Raw genomic sequence first — 23,691 nt, 5'->3', positions numbered from 1 at the left:
TATTGTTTAAGACTGATTATTTCAAAGCAATGACCTAGGTAACTTAACCTTGATCTTGAGCTAACTATGAAATCCTATTTATTCGGGATTATCCTCAAATTTGCATGGGTGAGGGTTGGCTCAATAGCACTAACTCAATAAGCCTCCCATTTCAGGGGTAAGATCGGGTAGATAACTGGGACATAGGGTGCAAGATGGAACTCATTCCTATCCGCTTTTAGGGATAGTAGAGAGGTTCTTCTCTTATGTACTGATTCCAAGTCTTGAATAAGGGACCCCACCCTCTCATTGGCCTGAGAGGGACTCGGTTTGATGTTTGGATCACAAATGAATTGTTCATTAGAGGATAAATGAGACTTATGAGCAAGATTTAATCTCGGGGTTGAAAAAACTTTTGACCCAATCGTTACTACAAACAACCTATGAAGGATCGACTTATCGATTATGGTTAAATCAAGTGGACAAAAATATATCTACAGTGAGGGGAGTGCAATTACTAGGCTTCAGTGGAGTGACCTGGTAGTTAACGAATGTTGATTAATTTGGATTAAAGAGTTTAGCCGGTTAATCTCAAATCGTTGAAGCCCATGATCTGTAGGTCTATTAGGTCCGTCTACTAGCTAACAAATGGATTAAAACTTAGAATATCGTGATGAGTAAATTTGAAACGTTCAAATTCGAATTAAGAAAACTAGTAATTTTATACGATATAATTACATGTTTGATTATCGAATCAAACGAAATTTAAGAATTAGATAATATTTAAATTTGATTTAAATATTAATTACATGAATAGGGATTCATGGTTGTGGAATTGGTATTTTATTAATTTAATATTAGATATTAAATGATATTAATTAAGTAAATTTTATTCAAATTAATTGTTTAAATTAAATTTATTTAAAATTGAATATTTGAATTCTATGAAAATTCAAATAATAAAATCAATTTTAATTTTAATTTAAGTTTTGGAAATTTAAATTAAAATATTGTGAAATTGAATTTTCAATTAAATTGATTTTTAATCAATTTTAAATTATGAGTGGGTTTGTCCCACATTTGACATTTGAACTCACAATTCCACTAAAAAATGAAAGTAGGTGCTGTCAGTCTTTTGTGTAAATAGGTTGCATGAACAGCTTGCACAAAAATTGAGCAACATACAGATTAGATTGAGGGTCATTCAATTGATTCTTGCTTTTTTTTTTTAAAAGAAGAAAAGTTCTTCAACTAAAAAAATAAATAAATAAGTCCTCTCTCTCTAAAATTCCCTTGAATTCAACTTATTTTGGATCACTCAGTCCAATCTAAGGTCCAAGAGATAGGGAAGATCCAGTGATGGTCTACAAGATTTTGGTGTGAAGATACAAGTTGGAACTTCAAGAATTTGAAGTCTTCGAAGGTATGTTTTAAAAAACTCTCCTTTTATTTGATGAACATGCTTACTTAGATGCTAAAATTGATGAATTTGAGGGCTTAATGATCCTGATTTCTTTTCCTGATTGCATGCTAACTCGATTAGTATGTATATTTGTTGTTTAAAAAATAACCAATTATTATGGAGCTTGTATATTTTTTATTAGGGGTGTTCATGGGTTAGGTTGAAAGACTTTTTAAACCTAACTCAATTGTTCGGGTTGTAATTTTTTTCAACCCAAATAACCCTTATTAAAAAATGAACCCAACCCAACCTAAGCATAAAATATTTGGGTTGGGTTGGGTTGGTTCGGGTTAATTGGGTCATGTATTTAAAATTTTATTCTAAAAAGAAACAAAACGTAAATATGTAAAAATCTAATTTAATTATTTTTATATATTGAATTAAGATTAACAACTCAATTTCAACTTATATAGTGAAAATTTTCTTTCTATAGTGCAAATAAACTACTTTTAAGAGTTATTGCAGAATAAATTATTCAAAAAATATTGGAATTAAATAAAATTAAAATCAATATATATATATAAATAATTGTGTTATAAGTAATAAAAAAATATATATTTTAAAGTTAATAATAAATTCGGGTTGGTTCGGGTTGAAGGAACTCTTATACAAGAGTACCTATGAGCGGAAATGGATCTTTCCAAAGACATTGTGACAGAACTACCACATTTACATTCAAACATACATAAATGTATCATACTACAAAATTACCGGCATGCTTTACGATAAACAAACAAGAGAACGAATACATACCAGTTGAAGACTCTTTCTTCACAGCAAAGCTCATTCTTTCCAAGCGAACAGGTTCCGCTCGCTCTCACTAGAACGTCAAGCCAATCGTTCACCAACACCCGATCGTCTACTCATGAGCGATCTCCACATGAACAAGAGAAAATGGGGACAACACCACCACTTGAAACCCTTGGTATTCTCAGTATGAAAATCCAAAGAGTGGGCTCTGTTGGGATTTGGTAGAGGGGAGGAGGATATGAAGATTGTATACAACGATCAAGCAAGTGGGAGAAGGGCAAGTCTATCGTATAGACAAAATGCTTGATTGTTTAGGTGAAGTATACAATCGTGTAGTAAATAGGTTGTGATCGTTTATACGATCGTTTAGTAAATGCTCGACGCTAGACGATCGTTTAGTAAAACATAGGCGATCGTTTAGGAAAGCGGTGCACGCGTATACTATCGTGTAGCAATGATGAGCTATCGTATAGTCTCTTGATTAGCTAAGTGATGGGAAGTATACACTTCGTGAGCAAATTACGTGATCTTTTGCAAAATGAAAATTATTTTCATTTTATTCCAGTTATGAAAACTAATTGGAATTTTCCACTAACACAAGGTTACGGAGAAAATGGCGTGCACAATTATCCTATAATTGTCAAATTAAAATAATAAATATATTCATATTATATTCATTAAACTATAGTTTAATATCATATATAAACCATAATGTTTTCTCCTCCACTAGATATAAGTCATATTTATATCAATTTTCCTCCAATTAATATATCACATACATAAAGTCAATCATATCAAATATAATTAATCAGTTCAATCATATCATATATAATTGAACTCCTTCTTGTCAATTTGAACATTTCAAACTGACCCAAAAATTGATTCTCAACTTGAATCCATTGAGCTACCAAGGGGACTTTATGGACATATGGCTCGAAGCTCCAACGGTATGTGAATAGCTGACTAAACTCTTTAGCCACGAGATCCACCATCCGTTAATTGCCAGGCATTCCACTAAAGACCGATTATTGAACTCTCCTTACCACAAATATATTTCTGTGTCCATCTGATATAACCAATCAACGGTACGATAACCCTTCACAGATGCTTGTAAGTACAGCTGGGCCAATTTACCATTTTGCCCCTGTAGTTACATCTATCTCCTTAAGTACCACTGATCCCTCTAATGAACAATATAACATAATCCTACTATGTGTGGACATCTCTCGGGCCATGAGAAGGTGTGTGGTGCCACATCGTTCAAGCCCTGGGATTAGCTCTAAAGGGAGTAATCTATCTACTTACCTCTGCTTCAGGGAAGGAGTTGATTGCATCTCGCGTAGCTGAGTTCCCAGCTCCCAAATCAGACGAATCCCCGAAGTGGTAGGTTTGAGTCGGCGACCTGGCCACTTGCACCCATGCAAATTAAAGGACCGCCCTTAAAGGCAAGAGTTCTCAACTCACTTAGGATTGAGGTCATGTTACCTATGGTTATCTTAGTGAAGTGAAGTCTTTGTCATGAACGACGTTATATACGAGACTTTAACACTTCGTGATCAGCTCTTATACAAACTCTTTGTATAGGACACCCCTGCTCGCACATCCCCACATGAATGATCAGGATCAGATCATCTGTAGCAAGTCACAACACTTGTAACTATTCTACAAAGCGAGTCGTATCCGTAGCATTACCAGGATAAGGTTTCCCTCCTATATCCATGTACTACAGTCCATTTTGGTTATCACTTAAGACATGATCCACTTGCATCATCCCTAACACGAGTTGGTTTGGGTTATATTAGGTGAACCCATGAACCAACCCAACCTATAAAATTTTGCATTTACTCGAACCCAACCCAATCCAAATCGTACGGGTTGGGTTGGATTGGTCGGTTTTTTTGGATTATTGGGTTTTTTGAACACCCCTATTTTTTATTTAGAAAAGTGCCACGAAAAAAAATGTCAAATTTCAATTTATAAAACAAAAAAAATAAACCCAATTTTAATTTTAAAATAGTAAAAAGGACCAAATCAAAACAAAATGATAATAAAAATAAAAATTGGAAAGAAAATACTAAAACCTGAGAACCAAATCGATAATAAATTGATCCAATTAAAACCAATCCAATAGTTTGTTTTATTGGACATTGGTTTGAATCTCTTTTTTATAGGTAAAATTGATTTGTTTGGTTTGATTCTTGATTGACCTTAAAATCGATAAAACCAACTCGACTATCACCCCTAATGCAAACATAAGTGTTGACGATGCTTAACAAATTTAACGACTTTGTTTAAACAAAGTCGATTTGTTTGTTTGTTTGCTTTTTTTTTTTTTTTGACAAAACTTTTTCAGCTACAATTAAGACCTAATGGGATTTAAAGCTAAAGTAATTATTACACGTAACATAATTTAATTAGTCAAGCAACATTATTTTAATCTTGTGGTGTGGATTTGAACCCCTCTCTCTTTAAAAATTATGTTTAGGATCCTTGCACCCACCTACATATAGACGAGGACTATCCTTTCCTAAAAAAAACGTAACAAGAAATTTGCCATGAAATATAATAGGTTAGGGTTTGAGAACTCGTTCAATTGACACGGTTAAATCACCAATTGTTAAATACAAAATTCCATTGAATCATTTGCTTTGATATTATATTAAATCACCAACTGACTCAAATGTTTAAGGTGATTGGTGAATGTAAATTCAATATTACATCATCTAACCGATTTTACTCACATATTTTACAACAATTCTTTAAAAAAAAAGAAAATCATTATCTGTACCTAACTTTAAAAATCCTTTTTCAATTTATAAACTCTTATATATAGTTTCTTTTCATCTTTTATGTTTCTATAATATTATATACTTTTTAGTACAATATTATATTTGATCACTAATACTTATTTTTAATCACAAATTTGGGATCAACCAAAACTTCTTTGGATAGGTAGTACCATACTCCATTTGTTCACAATAAATTTGTCTTCATAAATATTTGTGGATCCCATATTAATGTCAACAGAATCAAAATTAAGTATCAATCTTCATGGTTTATAAATAAATTTGATTAACAATTAAATTATAATGATCCACATGGGTAAAATATTTAGTTAAATCTCAATAATATATTTTAAGATAAAGATTAAATGGTTTAAATTGTAAAAGTACTAAATTTTTGTGATTAAAGGTGTTTTGGAAGTCATTTTCAAGTGTTTAATTTAAAAAATAAGTCATTTTAAAAAGAAAAAAAAAGTTGAAATGTTTGATAACTATTCAAAATAGCTTTTGAAATATATTTTTAACAAATTTTATACAAAATATTTAAATAAAATTTTTTTTAAAAAAAAAAAAAAAAAATTTCTCGAGTTAGTCCAAATGGACCCTAAATTATTAAAGATTAAGAAGTATAAGCTAAAAATACAGTGATAAAAAATGTGTTTTAACCTATCTATATCTTAACAGTACATGAGATATTTTAGATCTAAATTAAACCTATACAATAATTTAAATATCTTTAAAATAGTAATTTTGATTTTTTCTTTAATGGTAAACTAGCTTTAAAAATATTGGATTTGTGTTTTCATAGACAGACATGTGTTCTTTTTTCTTTTCTTTTTTTTTTTTTTTTTTTTGAAATTTCAATGAAATCTTATCTTCAAGTATTTTTTTTTTCTACAACCAAGTTGCAAAATGATGAATATTCAACAAAACATGACAAGACCTTTAAATTTAGAAAACCTAAAGGGAAAGTGACCTTTAAATTTAATGGGACGATTTTCTAAATTTAATGCTACTTAAAAAGGGAAAGTGAGGAGGATTTCTAAATTTAAGGGATTGTTTGGGGTTCTGAGATGATATAAGATGTTTGAAATTTTGATGTGTGGGGAGTTCTGATGTCTAGGGAGTTCTAATGTCTGTGTTTGGGGTGCAGAGTTGTTAGGGTGTAGAAATGTTATGTCTGAGTTCATATGTCTGTGTTTGGGTGTGCAGAGTTGTTATGTCTGAGTTCATCATATGTTAGTGCTATCTGGTTCAATTTTTGTATTGTAAAATAATTTGTCTATACAAACACTACTTTTTTAATCTTATAATTCAATTATTGTATCGATCCTATTTGGAAAATGACATTGATTGCATTTTTTTTATTCTTTCCAATCTCAAGATATGGTATACAGTTCAATTTTGTATTATTCATTCCAAACTTCTCATTAAAGAAAGTCAGATGATTTTACAAAATAGTGTTAATTTAAACCGGATATGAAATTCATTAAATTCATTCCATAGATAAAAAAAATTTAAACCGGATATGAAATTCAATTAAGTTCATTCCCCTCAAAAGATTTTACATAATTTGATGGTCTTATACATAGTCATTTTACAACTTGCTTGAAAAAAATTTGCATCCATATCTAAGGGTCACATGCCACGGGCCATTTGTACATGTCACAAAAAATCAACAAATATATGATACTTATACAATAAGGGACTATGGGAAGTTACAAAATAATAACAAACCAACTTGCAAACATAGAGAACGTAATTAGTTAAATGCTCAACTTGGTATATCTATTCGATGATCTCCTGACACCTCTTAAGCTCCAATTCATATTTCTCTTTTTGTCATTGGACAAGTTTCTCCATTTTACTTTTCTGCCCATCCATTGATGTGCATACAATGTCAAGCATTTTAGATTGGAAGGGAGTCCTCTTGCGCTTCATTCCTCTCGTATCATTACTTGATCTAGTACGCCTACTGATGGGTGTATCTGAGAACACCCCATCCATGCCATCAACTGTGAGTATGTTCATGTCAGGTATTGTTGCTCATTAACCTGTGATCCCAACTGAATATTCTCCAAATGACCATATGTTGTAGATGCTTAATCGTACGAGGTTTCACTGCCTTCACCAGTGGCCATATCCTTCCCAAATATGATTGAAAGCTCTTCATAGTGGGGGAGTGGTTTATGTCTCAAACCCTTCGCATTGGGATGGGACTACAAACAGAAACATATATCATATTATAACATAATATTATATTTGAAAGGGTTCTCCATTGTAAGATAATAATACATTAATGTGTTTTATCTTACCTGAACCCATACATCGAAAACCTCTTTCTCTACTTCCACACATTTGAACTCATCATTCCAACCAAATTCGTTGCATGCATTACTCAGCATCTCAACGATTGCACAATATTGTTGCTTTAAAAATCTAACCTTGCACTCTATTGTTGACAACCCGATGGAACAACTAAAGATCTTTTCGTTAAGTAGACGTTGTAGATAACCAGGCTTGAAGGTTCCATTATCAGCTTGCCAACATGTTTCCACCATGTGCAATAGAGACTCCACTAATCGTGCATCTTCAACCTTCGTCCAAATGTGTTTTGTCATTTTCTCACGTCCTGCCATTTAGCTACATATATACGTACGTATAACTTAATAAAATAAATTGGGCATAGTTAGATAAACAAACTTTTGAGTACAAATAGCAAAGAACGTGTTTCATCATTCACATGAACCAATTAACACAACATCAATTAAGATAATTGAATACGGTAAACTGTTTGAACTGAAAGATAACATAATCTAAAAGAAAAAGGAAGTTATTCATAGTAAAGCAAATTGAACAAGAAACTTTGTGCTCATGATGCTTGTTCCCATTCATCAAACATTCACCAACTCATCCCTGAAATTGGTCCATTCGTCGAATGTTTCAATAAATTGTATATTTTCATCGTCGAGCTCGTTAGATGCAGAATCTTCATCATCCGTTGTTTCGAACGTGGTAGTTTGACCCATCTCCCTTATTATTAGGTTGTACAGCAGAAAACATGATGTTATTCTTCTACATTGGATCTTAACTGGGTAGTAGGACTTCCCACGTAGTATCGCCCAACGACCTTTGAGTACGCCAAATGCTCTTTCTATGCAATTTCTAGCGGATGAATATTTCATGTTGAGAAATTCCCGTGGATTAGTCAGTGCATTTCTAGCACCATGCCATTCTAAAATATGGTACCGTTCTCCCCTATATGGTGCCAAGAATCCCTCGACATTAGGATATCCAGCATCACATAGGTAATAATAACCTAGGCATGGTATACAAAAAATTAGTTGGCAAACTATTTGCTCTTAAATTCAGACAGTGCAATCACAAAAGTCTATACCCTTGGGAACCTTCAACCCATGCGATCGAGAAATTGCATTCCTAAGCACTCTAAAATTGGCTGTAGACCATTCCCACCCTGGTAGCACAAAAATATAAACTCATCAGTTGGAGGACAGACGACAAGTGCATTTGTGCCAATCTCACCTTTCTGGGTACGATAGCGGGGACAATCGACTGCACTTACATTGACCTTGATGTATGTGTCATCCAATGCACCCAAATAATTCTATATGGGATCATACATTGACAAAGGGATAAACATTTTCTAGTTTCCTAAAAATCTAGAACCTAATATTTAACTGGGAGTGGAATTAAAATTGTTGTAATATCTCAAACCATTTCCACCTACTGTGAATGCAGTCACTTGTGATAGGCTCCGGATTTTCAGCAGTGACTCATGAAGTTGTAGTACTGCGGTCAGAACGGACCTAAAATGCGTTGAAACAATTTCACCAGACCGTGCAAACTGTCATCCAACTACTCAGTTCTTAATGTCGTGCACCAAAATATGGAAGAAAATTGCCACCATCTCTTGGACATCGATGCATTATATAGGTGTCAGACGATCGATTTTTCTAAGCATGTTATAGAGGATGACAAAAGTTTGTTTATCCATTCACCTGCTTTCACGACAGTAGATGTCATTCTCATATATAATTTGAAAGAAGTTTAGCTGTCTAATTCGATGTCTAATGTAGGAGGGTTGGTTCTCTATTCTATGATGGTCATTTAGTAATGCTCTCCTAACATTATTTCATGCAAATTTTATCACAGGAAGAATGTGTCATAAACTATCATCATAACGAACTAAGCAATAGAGTAAGAAAACAATTAAGCACACAACATCGTCCGAGCACAGCGCTTAAGGACCCCAAGTTAATAAAGAAACATCACCCAACTTAATTTGATATATTGTCCCCAATGTATCTCTAGTTAAGCTCTATGAAATTTAAAAAAAAAAACAAAAAAAAAACAAAAAACAAGGGAACAGAAAACCTCCCCTGTAAACGTTTACATGCACAAGATGGTGGGTAGGAGGGTAACTCCATCTAATTCTTCTTTCTTCTTCAGGACCAAGGAGAGGAACCTACAAAAGAAAAAAAAAAACTAAAAAAATCCAAAAAAATGGAAAAACTAAAAAAAAAAAAAAAAAAAAAAAAAAAAAGAAGAAGAAGAAGAAGTTAGCCAAAAACTAAAATAAAGGAAAAAACTAAAAAAAAAAAACAATGAAAGGAAAGAAAAGAAAGATACTACTAAGGGAAACAAAGGATGGAAGTGGCAATGGCTAGCCATCAATCTAAGTCAGGCAAATCCGACTCTCTCTGTAGGTTTCATTGAAATTCGATACTAACGTAGTAGAGACAGTTTCACTCACATATGAAGTTAACAATCCTCTCTACACACCTAGCCCGGCGGGTAGCCTCAGAGCTTAGCCTTAGTGCCTTGATTGCCATCCTGAGAACTTTGTCACTCACCGACTCCTTCTCGATCGGTATATCGTATTGATCTTGGAGATCAGCATGGGGAAGCTCCTCGTCAGGAATCTCCTCATCGTCGTGCTTCTCCGTACCACGACCATGGAATGTAGCTATAGTGGTCCTGGAAATGGGCTCCCGGCTCCTCATCCTCTCTTCGTCTATAAGGATCTCCACCCTTAACCTACGGTATAACTCGATAATCAAGCTGGGTACCCTAGGCTACCCGTAGTGGAACTATTGCATTGTATGTCCTAAAACTCGCAGTTTGTAAGATTAAACATATTCTATTTTCAATAAAGATGTCATTGAGGTTTTATTCAATAAAACTTTTATTAAATATGTAAATTGCACTAAATGCAATAAACTAAGGTCCATAACTATTACATCAGTACTTGGACTTTATATGGAGACATAAGAGTGGATCAAGTTCAAGTAGATAGCCAAAACAATATATAAGTATACGGATAATGCTTGCTGCTTTGTTTTGGAAACACTATTGGATGCGGTCCACTTTATATTTCATCCTGAATCGTTCATGTGGAGACATGCAAGTGGGGACATTCTATGCAAAGAGTTTGTATAAGACCAGACCAAGAAATAAAGTCACTCATACTTTACAACACTGTTTACTGTTTAAGATTGACTATTTCAAAGCAATGACCTAGGTATCGTGACTTTAATCCTAAACTAACTATGAACTCTTATTTATTCGGGATTATCCTTAAATTTTCATGGGTGAGAGTTGGCTCAACAGCGTCGGCTCAATAAGCCTCCCATTTTAAAGATAAAATTGGCTAGATAGCTTGGGACATAGGGTGCAAGACGAAATTCACTATTACCAGCTTTTAGGAATAGCAGAGAGGTGATTCTCTTAAGTACTGACTTCGGGTGTTGAACAAGGGGTCCCACCCTCTCATTGGCCTCAAAAGGACTCGGTTTGGTGATTGGATCACAAACAATTTCTCATTAGAGGATCAGTGGGACTTAAGGAACAAGATGTAATCTCGGGGGTAAAACAACTTTTGACCCAACTGTTATTACGAACAACCTGTGAAGGATTGACTTACTAGTTATATCGAGTGGACAGAAATATATCTACAGTGATGGAAGTGCAACTATTGGGCTTTAGTGGAGTGATCCAGTAGCTAACGAATGTTGATTAATTTGATTTAAAGAGTTTGGCCAGTTAATCTCAAATTATTGGAGCCCATGATCTTAGGTCCATTAGATCCCTCTACTAGCACACAAATAGACTAAACCTTAGAATAGTGTGATGAGAGAATTTGAAAAGTTCAAATTTGAATTAAGGGAATCAATAATTATATACGATATAATTACATGTTTAAGTATCGAATTAAACGAAATTGGAAAATTAGATAATATTTAAGTATGATTTAAATATTTAATTATATGAATAGGGATTCATATTTGTGGAATTGGTGATTTAATAATTTAATATTAGATATTAAATTATTTAACTTAATTTGAAATTTATAATTTCAAAATGACATTGATTTTAATGTAAAATCAATTTAGAAAATGAATTTTATATGTTGAACTAATATATTATAAAATTGATTTTTATTTTTATTTTTATTTCAATTGAATTTTGAATTCAAGATTCAATTTTATTTTATTTTAAATGAAAAATGAAAAACCCAAAGCGGGTTTTCCAAACCTCTTTCTACTCACCATTCGACCACTAAATCTTTGTTGGAGTGATAGTGTCAATTCTCAAGATTTGGGAGTTGCATGTATTGGTAAAAAAAAAAAAAAAAAAAAAAAAAAAAAAAAAAAAAAAAAAAAAAAGCTCAATTTACTGAGTTGAGTGAGACATGCAATTTGCAATTTTCTGGTTTTATGATAAAGAAGGGGTTCTTCATACTTTGAGAAATATAAAAATAGAAAATTGCTTCTCTAAAATCCTCCCTAAATTTAATTTCATTTTGGATCTCACCATCTAATCTAGGATCCAAGAGAGTAGTATGGAAGATCAAGTTGTGGTCTACAAGCATTTAGAGTGAAGATTAAAGTTGGATTTGAAGACTGAAGAATTCTTCAAAGGTATATCTTCAAAATCTTACTTTTAGTTTTATGAACATGCTTGCTCGTTATCTAAAATTAATGAAATTAGAATGCTTAATGGTCCTGATTGTTTCCGCTAATTGCATGTTAACTCCATCAATTGGTATCAGAGCATAATTTAAGCACTTAATTCGTGGTAATTTTAGCTTGGTGGGTGATTTTCATAGGTTGTATGAAAATGGGAGCTGATATGGATAATTCCATTTTTTACATTAAAATTTTCTTCAACTTAATGATAATTGTTGTAATTGACTCTTTATTTATGGGCCTTAATGTGTGATTAAGTGTCTGTAAATTTGTTAGAGTCAATAGAGTTACAATTAGGTTGTAATTGAAGAAAAAAGCAAGATAATGTCAGCTGCAGAAAACAAGGGATGAAACTACTATCAAGCAGTGTTGCAACATTGTTCTTCAGACAACCCAAAAACAAGCATTTCCCCGCGATGTTGCAACTCTGGAATGAAGCGTTGCAATGCTATTTATCCCAACCCAGATGGTGCGCGCAATCCAACAGACAGTTCAAGTGAATTGGTTCGGCCAATTCGGGTCTTAGAGGTCCAGTTTAGCCCAGTCAGAGTGGTTCGGATCCGGTTTGGGAAGTCCATAAGCAGTTTAAAGAAATTTTTAATTATTATTGTAACAATTTAGGTTGTTTGCTTGCTTGAAATAGAAAAATTGGTTCATATCAGTGTATGTTTAATTATTTATGCATTATGAATATATGTTATAATTAAATAAATCTTGTATGTGTATATGGTATGCCATGTAGATTTAAAATCTCACCATCGGAAGCATGTAGCATGCATTGAAAGTATGTTATAAAAGGTTATAATATATAGTATACATGTTTAGGGTTTCAAGTGTTTAATATAAAGTGTTATATTAAATCCTGAAATGCTTGATGTAAGTTATGGATAGAAAGCATGTCTAAAGCTTTATAAGTTGTTATAAAAATGGATTAGACATTTAAAATCCATAACAAAGATAAGATTCATGCTCACCTAGGGTTAACAAATAACAACTTATTTTAATAGTTAAAATAGGTCGTCATCTTTCAAAACTTTGGTTACAAACTCAACTGGTCTATAATCCTATCTAAGGCTAGAGGTATTTAAGTTGATAGTTTATGGAACATCTCTTATCTATGGCTTATAGCCGCATAATTGAGCATTGTTAACCTGATTTTATGAGCATGTGTGAGCGATGTGAAGTTTTAAAATTGGTTTATCACCTAGAAATCATAGGTTAAATCTAAATATAAACGTTATACTTGGAAAATCACCTAGACGTAGGTTGTTTTATTAGTCAGAGTATACCTAAGTAAATATTTACCCAAAACAAATAGAACACTTTAGTGGAAGATTAATAACATATACGATATTTTGCTCTTAGCTCTCACGTCCCTAAGAGTTCACATCGTGAAATTCACGCTCGGCTTCATGTCACCCTGGGAGTGACCTTCATTCAAAAAGTGTTTGCATGGGTCAATAGCAAGGTGAATAGGGGAAGTAGCTCATAGTAAGTAGGTAAAGGATGTGTGTTAACATATCCTGCAGTCTCTTCCATTAGTTTGGATCATGAGATTTCTATGTTGTGTCTGTTTTTTGTTTTTATGCGACATAAGCTAGTTGTTTTACAACGGTTATCCCTTCGGAGGGTTGTAACATAGGATTCAGAACAACTCAAACTCCAGAAATTGATAGGATTTCTTAGGTCTATTCTCAATCTTGACTTTCCAATTTGATAGCATCATTGAGACCGACCTTTTAGGTCTGAAAATGGAGGGTTAAGACTTACAAAAGTTACCAAGTGTTAGTAAGTTCTTGACCAAAAACGGTAACTAAATGACTATAGAAATAAGAGTTATTCTGGAGTTAGTATTTAGTCAAGTATGTCAAGAGTATTTGATTGCCCCTTGGTAGCATCTATTCTGACTCACTAAAGTATTGTTAAAAATAAATAATGAATTTTTGGTACATTATTATCTTTGCTAAAATTTGTTTGGATTTGAATAGCAATTTTGTAATTAGAATTTGTTTATGTTTTCAGCATATCAAATTCTAATAAATTACTTGCTTCCGATAAATATAACGGTCTTGATCTTTCAACATCAAATAGAAACATGAATGTCATAGATGAGGAAACTAAGAAAGCACAAAAAAGTAAATATGATTTACTTGTAATTGAGACATGTTTAGTGGAAAATGATAAAAGAACTTGGATATTAGATTTAGGTGTCACCATTTTGTTGGGCCGAGAGAATCTTCATCACCCACGACCTCTAACCAAACAAAAATTATTTCTAAAATCACCAGACCATTATTTATACTTCTAATAGCAGAAGTGGCAAGCACGGGGTCAGACCATAGAGAGGCCAAGGCTTAAATCACTCTTAAGCTAAATTTGACTATGGAAAGCAGTAAAAACGGGTGGTTTTGGTTTTGGATAAAATAAAAACATGCAAGAAATTAAAATACAAAGGATAAATGTAATCTAGGATTGGAGTCTATCTAATTTCTCGAGTAAGAGGGAGAATTCTATGTAATTTCTATCATAGAGTTCATTAATTAAATAAATATTTCATTCTATGCATGCAAACAACTAAATCAAATTGATTTAACTAGCCTCTACAAAGGCCAACAACTAATTAAAGCCAAATCAATCAAGCATCTTAAGCTTTAATTAAGGTTGAAAAGTCATTCCCTAATTAAACTATATGTTTTTAATTCTATTGGGTTTGATAGCGTCTATATAGAAATAAAATTCATATGCATGAAGATTGAGGACTCAATTGTGTTGACTAATTGATTGGACAATCTAAGTCAATTAATCAAATTGTTCTTTGAACCTAGGTTGAACATGCATTACTAAGATTCTAATCCAGCCTATAAATCTATGCATCCACATTCAATTCTATTGCTACCAAGGTAAATTCAAGCATAGACGAACACAAATTAACTAGCAAAGACATGCAATTATGATAGGGTCATCAATCCAACACATAAATGCAAATCTAAATTAGATCAAGATTCAAAGAAATCATAGAATTAAAGAATATGAAATTTAATTAAAGTAATCTAAAGAAATTAAACATAGAAACCTCTTAATCAAATAAATTAGCTAGAATTACCTCATAAATTTATTGACAAATCCAAGAAGAAAATCCGATCCATCGATTACAACCCAAAATAAAATAAAAATCTATCATAAAGATACTGAAAAGATAAAGGAAAATGAAGAACAAGGAGCCACTCCTCAGGCTCCATCAAAATCGGAATCCCCTTTTACCTAAATTGAAGAGAAAAATATATAAAAATTGGGTGTAGCTTTGCAATGCTCTTGGGAGTGTTGCAACTCTCTTGTCGACAGTAGCCTCCTAGCGTTGGAGTAGAGTTACAGCTTTGGTATGACGCTGTCTTACGCGCGTGCATTGGAGGCACCCTGTCAAATCCCATAGCGTTGCAACGCTCTTAGGTATCATTGCAATGCTGCCATGTATCCATGCATTCTACCTTTCAATGTTGTACAGGAGTGTCGAGTGAGGGTTGCAACACTCCAATCAAGGGTATTTTGGTCATTTCTCCTCATTTGAAGCCAAAATGCTCAAATTACCTCCAAATTGTTTCAAATTAACCCTATTTAACTCTAAATGCTTGGTTCTACCCCTTGGCCACTTAACAACTACAAAATAGGATAATTAACATTAAAAATTCATTTACGAGCCTAAATTAAGTTAGGAATTATAGCTCTTTTTGGGAGTTGTCACCCTCATAAACAAGAGTTCACAACTCACTCAGGATTAAGGTCAAGTCACCTATGGTTATCCTAGTGAGATGTTAATCTCTTCAAATAACGACGTATAAAGAGAGACTAATCATTTTGTGACCCGGTCTTATACAAACTTTTTGTATAGAATACCACCACTCACTTGTCTCCGCGTGAATGATCAAGATCAAATCATTTGTAACATTTTACAACTACTGTAACAATTACAAAGTACGTTGTATCCGTAATGTCACTAGGATAAGGTATCCAAGCTTAACCATATATTACAAACCATTTAGGTTATTACTTAAACATGATCCACCTGTATGTCAACCACGTACATGTTTGAGTTACATAAAATAACTTTGGATCTTAGTTTATTGGAGTGGGTTAATGCAAACTAAATGTAAAATAAAATAACATCTTATTTTATTAAATAAATACTTTGTATATAAAATTTACAGACTACGAAATCCACGAGATTTAGGGTATCAACTTCAACACTTAGACATAAGGAGAGATCAATAATTTACCTAAATATATTTACCAATTTTTTTTTTTTAAAAAAAATCATTTACCAACTATTTTTTAATTTATTTACCAAATATAAACCAAAATCTTATAATTTAAATTAAAAAAAAAACCAACTATTATATGATCTTTTTTGGCCAATTTGTGGAACATAGATTAACCTTTTTTAAAACCATTTTTCCCCAAGGTTAAAATTTACATTTTGCACAAATCTAACAAAATAATGATTTATGAAATTTTGCACATTAAATTAAAAAAAAAATGGCAAATGAAAGTGTTTAAAACTTTTGTACTTCAATGATGCCTAAAAATGAAATATCAAGCTTATTTTATGGGTCAATCATACATTTTAGTTGGTACGTTTTTGTACATTTCAAGTTATAAAAAATAACATCGTAGAAAAATATAAATTGAAGATTCTTCTCATATTGTAGCAATTAAATTAAAAATTGTAATTTCATATTAAACATGTATTATACTCACACTGAATAGTATATAAAATAACAACTATCTATAAGCAAATAATAATGTCATCAACAATGTCCAAGTACATGTGAAAATAAATAAATAAATATATATATATATATATATATATATATATATATATATATATATATATATATATATATATAGCAATGACCAACATTCGCAATCCATTACAAATAATTCACCAAAATTTATAGAAAGATATTGGATTATAAATAAATTTACTCTGAATGTAAAACTAACGAACCTCAAACTAATAGGAATGAAATGTGGAAATGTGTAATTAGTTTGGGTCCTACAAAAAAGAAAACAAAGTATATTTAGTTTAGAATGAAGGTAAATGCAAATGAAATAACAATTAAACATATTACAACTTACCTTTTGATTAGGTTCGGAGTGACTAGAGGTCGAAACACCAAGAATATGGGGAGGTACATCAAAGATGTTATCTAACAAAAGTAATATACCACGTTAATGAAATATCTTATTTATTATAAAAGAAGGAAATGAAATTGTACTTCTTTTAACACAATCGTTTGATTCGTAACCACCCTTATATAAATGTAAAAACATTGAGGAAGTAGGGAGTAACAAAAAAGTTACAAAAGGCAAACCATCCAAATTATTGAACTCGGAAGTGAGAAGAAAAAAAAAAGAAGGGAAGATGGGAAGAAGGATTCACCAACAAAGTGTATTAGAGTAGCCAATGAAGATTTCTCACAAGAATGTGGAAGAGGAAGACATGAATAAATAGAAAATATAGGGTTGGTCGGGAGAGTGCACTTATGTGCACCTAACCTCATTAAGTTTAAATAATGAGTTCATTAAACAGAAAACAAAGAGTATAAAATCAAAATTAAGTAAAGCAAGTAGGATTGGGTGGTTGAGTAAATTATTAAATATTATTCGATGAGTATTGCATTAAATAAAATATAATATATCACACAGAATTGTAAAAAAAAAAACCAAAAAAACAAACAAACAGAGGCCTCAAAGATATGATTTTTCTCTTTCATTTGAAGAAATTGAACTCCAATAAACAAAATCAACATATGAAAAAAAAAAAAAAAAAAAAAAAACAGATTTCAATTTCCAAAGTAAAAAAAAAAAAAATCAAAACATAAACAAGAAATTTCAACTCCAATAAACAAATTCAACATCAATTTCAATGTATGGACAAAAAAACTAAAAAAAGATGATCATTAATTGAAAACAATTTAAACAAAAACAATAACAGATAACTAGAAGTAGAACAAAAAACAAAAAATAAGATGATATAGATGGATATTTTTTTAATAATACAGATCAACGCACAAAACAAAAATGAGAACATGAATTTTAAATCGAACTTAGATATTTTAATATGAATTCTGGAACACAAATAACGTATTGAAAAAATAAAATAATCATCATCAGCCTTTGGAAAAAAGAATAGAAGATAAACCTATTGTAGGGAAGATTGAACTCCTTCAGCACCCAAATTTGAGGAAGAGTAAAAAAAGACAAGTGACGAGTTTATTATTGGAGCGGCGAGAGGAGATCTGTAAAAAAAAAGAAGGAAAACAGTGGCTTGAATCGAACCAATGAAGGCTGTGAAGACACAGTAAAAAGGAAAAAATACAAGGAACCTTTAATATGGAAATCGAAACCCAAAAATCCGAAAAAATCATATGTAGTAGATCCTAGAAAAAATCATGAAAACAACCCTAGAAAAATATACAGAGAAAAGCAAAGAATAATTCAACAAGAAACGATCCACGATAGAGCAAAGAATGATTCAACAAGAAACGACCCACGATCGAGCGAGAAGAGAATCTGAGGAAGAAAAACAGAGGAGATAAATGGACGAGCTAGACAAATGAAGAAGAGAGAAAATGAATTACACTTGAAAAGGAGTAATGTGAAGAGATGGGTGAGTGAGAGAGAGAAACGACATAGAAGAGTTAAGAGGAGAGTTATTGAGGGTGTTGAGAAAATGCACCGATTTTAAATGGAGTTGAGAGGGAGTAAAACGTTGAGTTAAACTCATCGTTTTTGTTTTATCAATGAGCCAAACATTAAGTGGGCTTTTTTTGCCCGCCCCAACGCAACTCTCCCAAAGTTACCAAACAACCTGGGTTTATTTCATATGTGAAGGCCCAAGATTTAAGGCACAAAATTGGGTAAAATTAGGTTTTGTTTTTAGGGCTAACAAGAGAAACAACAAATTTTAAAGTTTCATTTAGAAAAATGGCAAAAAAGTTTCAAAATTATAAAAATAGCAAAACGAATTTATATAATAAAAAAATACTAATTAATAAATGACAAAACTACCATAAAACAACAAAATTAAGTACAAATGAAAATGCAGAGATACATTGTTTAAAAAACAACACGAATACCAAAAATACACTCTACCTAGACATTCTAGAACCACAAATACATAGTATCTAAACATTCCAAAAATAAAATTAAAAATCACCCAATATGGTATATGGTCCTTAAAAATCACCCCGGTAAGGAATCTCATCTGTGTCCATTTTGCTCATTTGATCTTGAAAGCCAGCTTTAAACACTATCAATCCAAGAATATCATTGTTGAAAATGATGTTCAAAGTAGAAACAAAAGCAGAAAACATGTGTGCAAGCGAAAAAAGGTCGGCAACTTGGTGAGGGTGGTCGTTAAAAGTTAGCCAAGATGATGGAATTCAAAAAGGAGTTGCTGAACCAACAATCGAAGACATGAGATTGCAAAGGAGAGATTGAGATTTTGGGGCCGACTAAGTGAACACGATAAGAAATGAGATTTAGGGTTTTTTATTATCTTCTTTTAATAAATAATAATAATTATGATAATAATAATAATAATCATAAGAATACTAATAATAATATTATTATTAATATTAATATTAACAATAATAATAACTTGAAAAATATATATATATACACACCCACATGTTTCAAACATTTAAAATTTAATTCCTATTTATATGTTTTTTTAGGTTTAACAAGCCATTTTTACATGTTTGTATATGAAAATTTGAAAACATCGAAAATATAAAGGAAAAAAAGATCAAATTAATTTGATAACAATATGTATAAAATAATTAAAAAAATATTTAGATAAATTGAATTTGTAACAAACATATAAACAAATCAATAGTTAGTTGGAATTGCAAAGGAGAGATTGAGATTTTGGGGCGGCTTAGTGAGGAAGATGAAAATATGAGATTTAGGGTTTTTTATTATCTTCTTTTAATAAATAATAATAATAATGATAATAATAATCATAATAATCATAAGAATACTAATAATAAATATTATTAATATTAATATTAACAATAATAATAAACTAAAAAAATATATATACACACCCACATGTTTCAAACATTTAAAATAAATTTAACTTCCATTTCTTTTTAGGTTCAACAAACCATTTTTACATGTTTGTATATGAGAAATTGAAAACATCGAAAATATATTTAAAAAAATCAAATTAATTTGATAACAATATGTATAGAATAATAAAAAAAATATTTAGATACAATTGAATTTGTAACAAACATATAAACAAATCAAAAGTTAGTTGGATAAATCAAATTTGATAATAAAAAATTAATTCAAATATAAATTGGAGAGAAAAAATTTGTTTATTCTGATCTTAAAAAAAATCGATAACTAGTTAGATAAAATCTAATTTGATAATAAAATATAAATTTAAATATAATTCGGGGAGAAAAATTAGGGAGCTCGTTTATTTACAATTACATGGTATTCATAATTCCATTTTCATAAGTTTCAACTATTACACTGTATTTATAACTTCATCAACCACAAAAACTTATGAAAAACCCTAACTCATTGTAGAGGCATAACAAAAACAGGATTGGAAAAGTGAATATTTATTTGTTTGTCTAAAAGATAAATTAATTATATAATAATATAATAAGATGTATAATGAATACAAGGTAATTAAAAAATACAAAAAATGATCAAATTTAAATGAAATATACAGTTTATTAGATGATAATATGTTTAAAATATTTCGTAAAATTCTAATTAAAATAAAAAAAATAATCCAAATTTATAATAATAAAAAATGAATAAAATAATATAAAATCTAAAGATGTATTATAAATTAAAATCCAAATAGTGATAAACAAATTAAATATTGATTAATTCTGAATATTTTCGAAAAGTAGTTAAATCAAATAAAAACAAATAGCTAATTTGAATAATGAGGGAGAAAAATGAGGAAGAGATTGATTTATTTTAAATCAATTTGTGAAGTAGTTATCAAAATCTAATTTATTAAAAATAAATTTCAATTTCAAAAGTGGAAAAAAGGGGAAGAGATTGGTTTAGAAAGCTATATTAGTATAAAACTATTCTCACCATGACATTCTTTAGTCACGTGTTGTGCTAATACTCTTGTATACTTCGAAAATAAAACATAAAAGATAATTGTCATCACTATTTAATGAAAAAAAAATTACATATTATAAAATTAGAAGGAAAAAACCAAAAATCTATCATGCCTTCATCGTAGTCATTTGATGATTTGATCAAATAAATTTAGTTTATTCAAATTGGGTTATAGGAATTTGGGCCTAACTTCAAAAAGTTGAATTTTAATTCAATTGAATTTCTAGGAAGGATAACTAAAGGATAATATTGACTTATTGATCAAAACATTCATTAAATGAAATTTTCAAGAGCCTAGCTCAATTGGTATAGTATTTACATTATCGACTTTGAAATCAAAGAAGCGAAATTATGAAACGTGAAAAGCTTTTCTTTTTGGAGTTTAAAATTTTCATTTAAAGTGTATTTGGTTTAACTTTTAAATATTTAAATGAAAAATTTTGGTAAATAGAAAATTTACAAAAATATTTACATTTTATAGCAAAAATATTTTTAAATATTTTTTATATTTAAGAAGATCCCTATTTAAATTTTAAAATAAATTATTTTGAAAAAAATCAAAATATTTGACAACCACCTCGAATAGATTTTAAAACACATTCAAAGCATATTTTAAACATTTCTTATCAAAAGAATTTAAATAAAGATGACTTCTTTTAAAAACATTTTTTCCTCTAATTAATCTAAACATGTTGTTACTATAATTGTTTGGACTCTAAAGGATAGAAAATTGAACCATTCTTTAATGATTTTCACTTTAAACTCTCACCCACCCTTCACTACAGTGATTTAATCCACCTTCTCATTTATTTTTTATAATCCTCATGTTTGTGTGGATGAAAATTAGTTTGTCGTTGAATTGATTTTTTAATTTTAAAATTATTACTATCTATTAATTAGTATTAATTATATATAAACTGTATATTATTATACTGGATTGGATTTTCTACCTAGGCTGATGAGTCGATTCAAATATGATTTACGAGCTAGTTCAATTTAAAAATTGATAGATACATATCCAATCTAATTTATGAAAAAAGTTGGAATGAGCCAAACTAGTCCATCAAAGACTTTAAGTTGGTTTTGGATTGAGTTTTGAGCTTTGGACTCAAAGATGAGACTAATTATATGGAAAATTCAAATTTATAGCATTAATTTCACTTTCATTTGAAAAAATAGCAAATACAAAATTATTTTTGAATTATATAGCAAACTGCCTCATTTTCATGTAATCAGACTATCTCGAAAACCCAAAATGCCCTTCATAATACATAAATATAGTGTAAATAAATTTGATGATTATAGATTTGAACAGAATCTTACTTTACCAAATAAATTAGAATCAGTTGATTTTGAATCTTGAATTTTGATCAAATCTTTATTTTCAAATATGAATTTATCTATTATTTCGTTATATCTACATATTTGTGAGTATTTTAGATTTTATTTTCAAATATCAAATAATCTCAATTTATCTAACTATTTTTTTCATCTCGCCTTCTTGTTAACGTACTTTTGCATTTTCTAATTTATATCAATTCATCCTATTTGTTTTGCTTTTTTTATATCTATAATAGTTTGAAATCTTTAACCGTTTATTTTTTTTAATTATTATTGAAATTTTGATTTTTTTTCAATTTCATATTTTTGTTATTTTTTCTTTCAAATAAGCATTCATAACTTTGTTGTTTTTACTTTGTCTAAATCGATTCTAATATTTTATTGTCTTTTCAATCGTTTTCAAATAAGCATTTTTTTTTTTTTTTTTTTTTGTTCTTGCTATGGCTTTTCTACCACTAAGATTTTTTTTTTTTAATCATAAATGGGATGATACCTTGTAGAGAGCACTATTGACTTTTTCTTTAATGACTTTTTGAAGAACAATGAAGCTCGATTGAAGAAGGATTTTTTTGAGGATGGAGGTCTACGGGTAATCGAGGATCCTAACTTCAGGTTCGATTTTTGATAACTTGTAGAAATATAAGTTATTGTAGTATTTTATTTAGAATAATTAAAGAAAATGAGAAGAAAATGCATTAACTTGGGATGAAATCATGAGAATAATCTAAGCTTCACGATCACATGTTTATGAAATCCAATATCCTGAAAATTATGAATTTTAACATTTTTTAACACATGATTTGGTTGAATGAAGCAAATATTCTTGAAGGACAAAAACTGTAGCCTTTGAACGTAGAAAAGGAAGAAAGGCGAACCAAAATTGCATGCATAGAAGCACCACGCATTGAGAATCATACAACGATGAGTGTGGTTGGTAACTATCAAATCATAAAGCAAGTTTGTAACCGGCTTCAACTAAAACGCACCAAAATCAATGAATTTGGGACACACTTATCCGACGTAACAGGACATAGAATTAAATGCAAAGGTGTCAGATTAGATGCTCACAACATTCTTTTTTACACCTATAGATAGCCCACAAAAGCTCAAAAAAGGGAGACATTTACTACACAAGAGATTGGTCGAAGTTTTCCGAAATTCCATCATCTTCAACCTCTTAACCTTCCTTTGAAGATTCTAAGCAAGAGCTTAGTCTCTTTTCTGGAAA

General features: G+C 30.6%; 1 protein-coding gene and 1 long non-coding RNA gene across 2 annotated transcripts; both read right to left on the bottom strand.

Annotated features, from left to right (window-relative positions):
- Positions 1–6,816: 6,816 nt before the first annotated feature.
- LOC120084991 (uncharacterized) lies at positions 6,817–7,613 on the bottom strand. Its single transcript, XM_039040806.2, has 3 exons — positions 7,290–7,613; positions 7,106–7,193; positions 6,817–6,989 (listed from the first exon to the last, which is right to left on the bottom strand). Exons 1-3 carry the CDS (start codon positions 7,611–7,613, stop codon positions 6,817–6,819), a joined length of 585 nt encoding a protein of 194 aa, XP_038896734.2.
- A 9,263-nt stretch (positions 7,614–16,876) lies between these two features.
- LOC150034229 (uncharacterized) lies at positions 16,877–18,300 on the bottom strand. Its single transcript, XR_016531766.1, has 3 exons — positions 18,163–18,300; positions 17,097–17,167; positions 16,877–17,013 (listed from the first exon to the last, which is right to left on the bottom strand). It is a non-coding gene; the product is annotated as an uncharacterized LOC150034229 (long non-coding RNA).
- Positions 18,301–23,691: the final 5,391 nt, after the last annotated feature.

The sequence above is a fragment of the Benincasa hispida genome, chromosome 9 (genome assembly GCF_027475165.1).
Source record: "Benincasa hispida cultivar pf3 chromosome 9, pf3_genome.v1.1, whole genome shotgun sequence".
Lineage (NCBI taxonomy): Eukaryota > Viridiplantae > Streptophyta > Magnoliopsida > Cucurbitales > Cucurbitaceae > Benincasa > Benincasa hispida.
This window is presented reverse-complemented; position numbering and strand designations above follow the sequence as displayed.

Coding starts and splice junctions, on each gene's coding strand:
- LOC120084991 (XM_039040806.2), bottom strand. CDS start 7,613: ATGGCAGGACGTGAGAAAATGACAAAACACATTTGGACGAAGGTTGAA. Junction 7,194..7,289: donor TTTTCGATGTATGGGTTCAG/GTAAGATAAAAC, acceptor TTCTGTTTGTAG/TCCCATCCCAATGCGAAGGG. Junction 6,990..7,105: donor TGGGAAGGATATGGCCACTG/GTGAAGGCAGTG, acceptor ACATACTCACAG/TTGATGGCATGGATGGGGTG.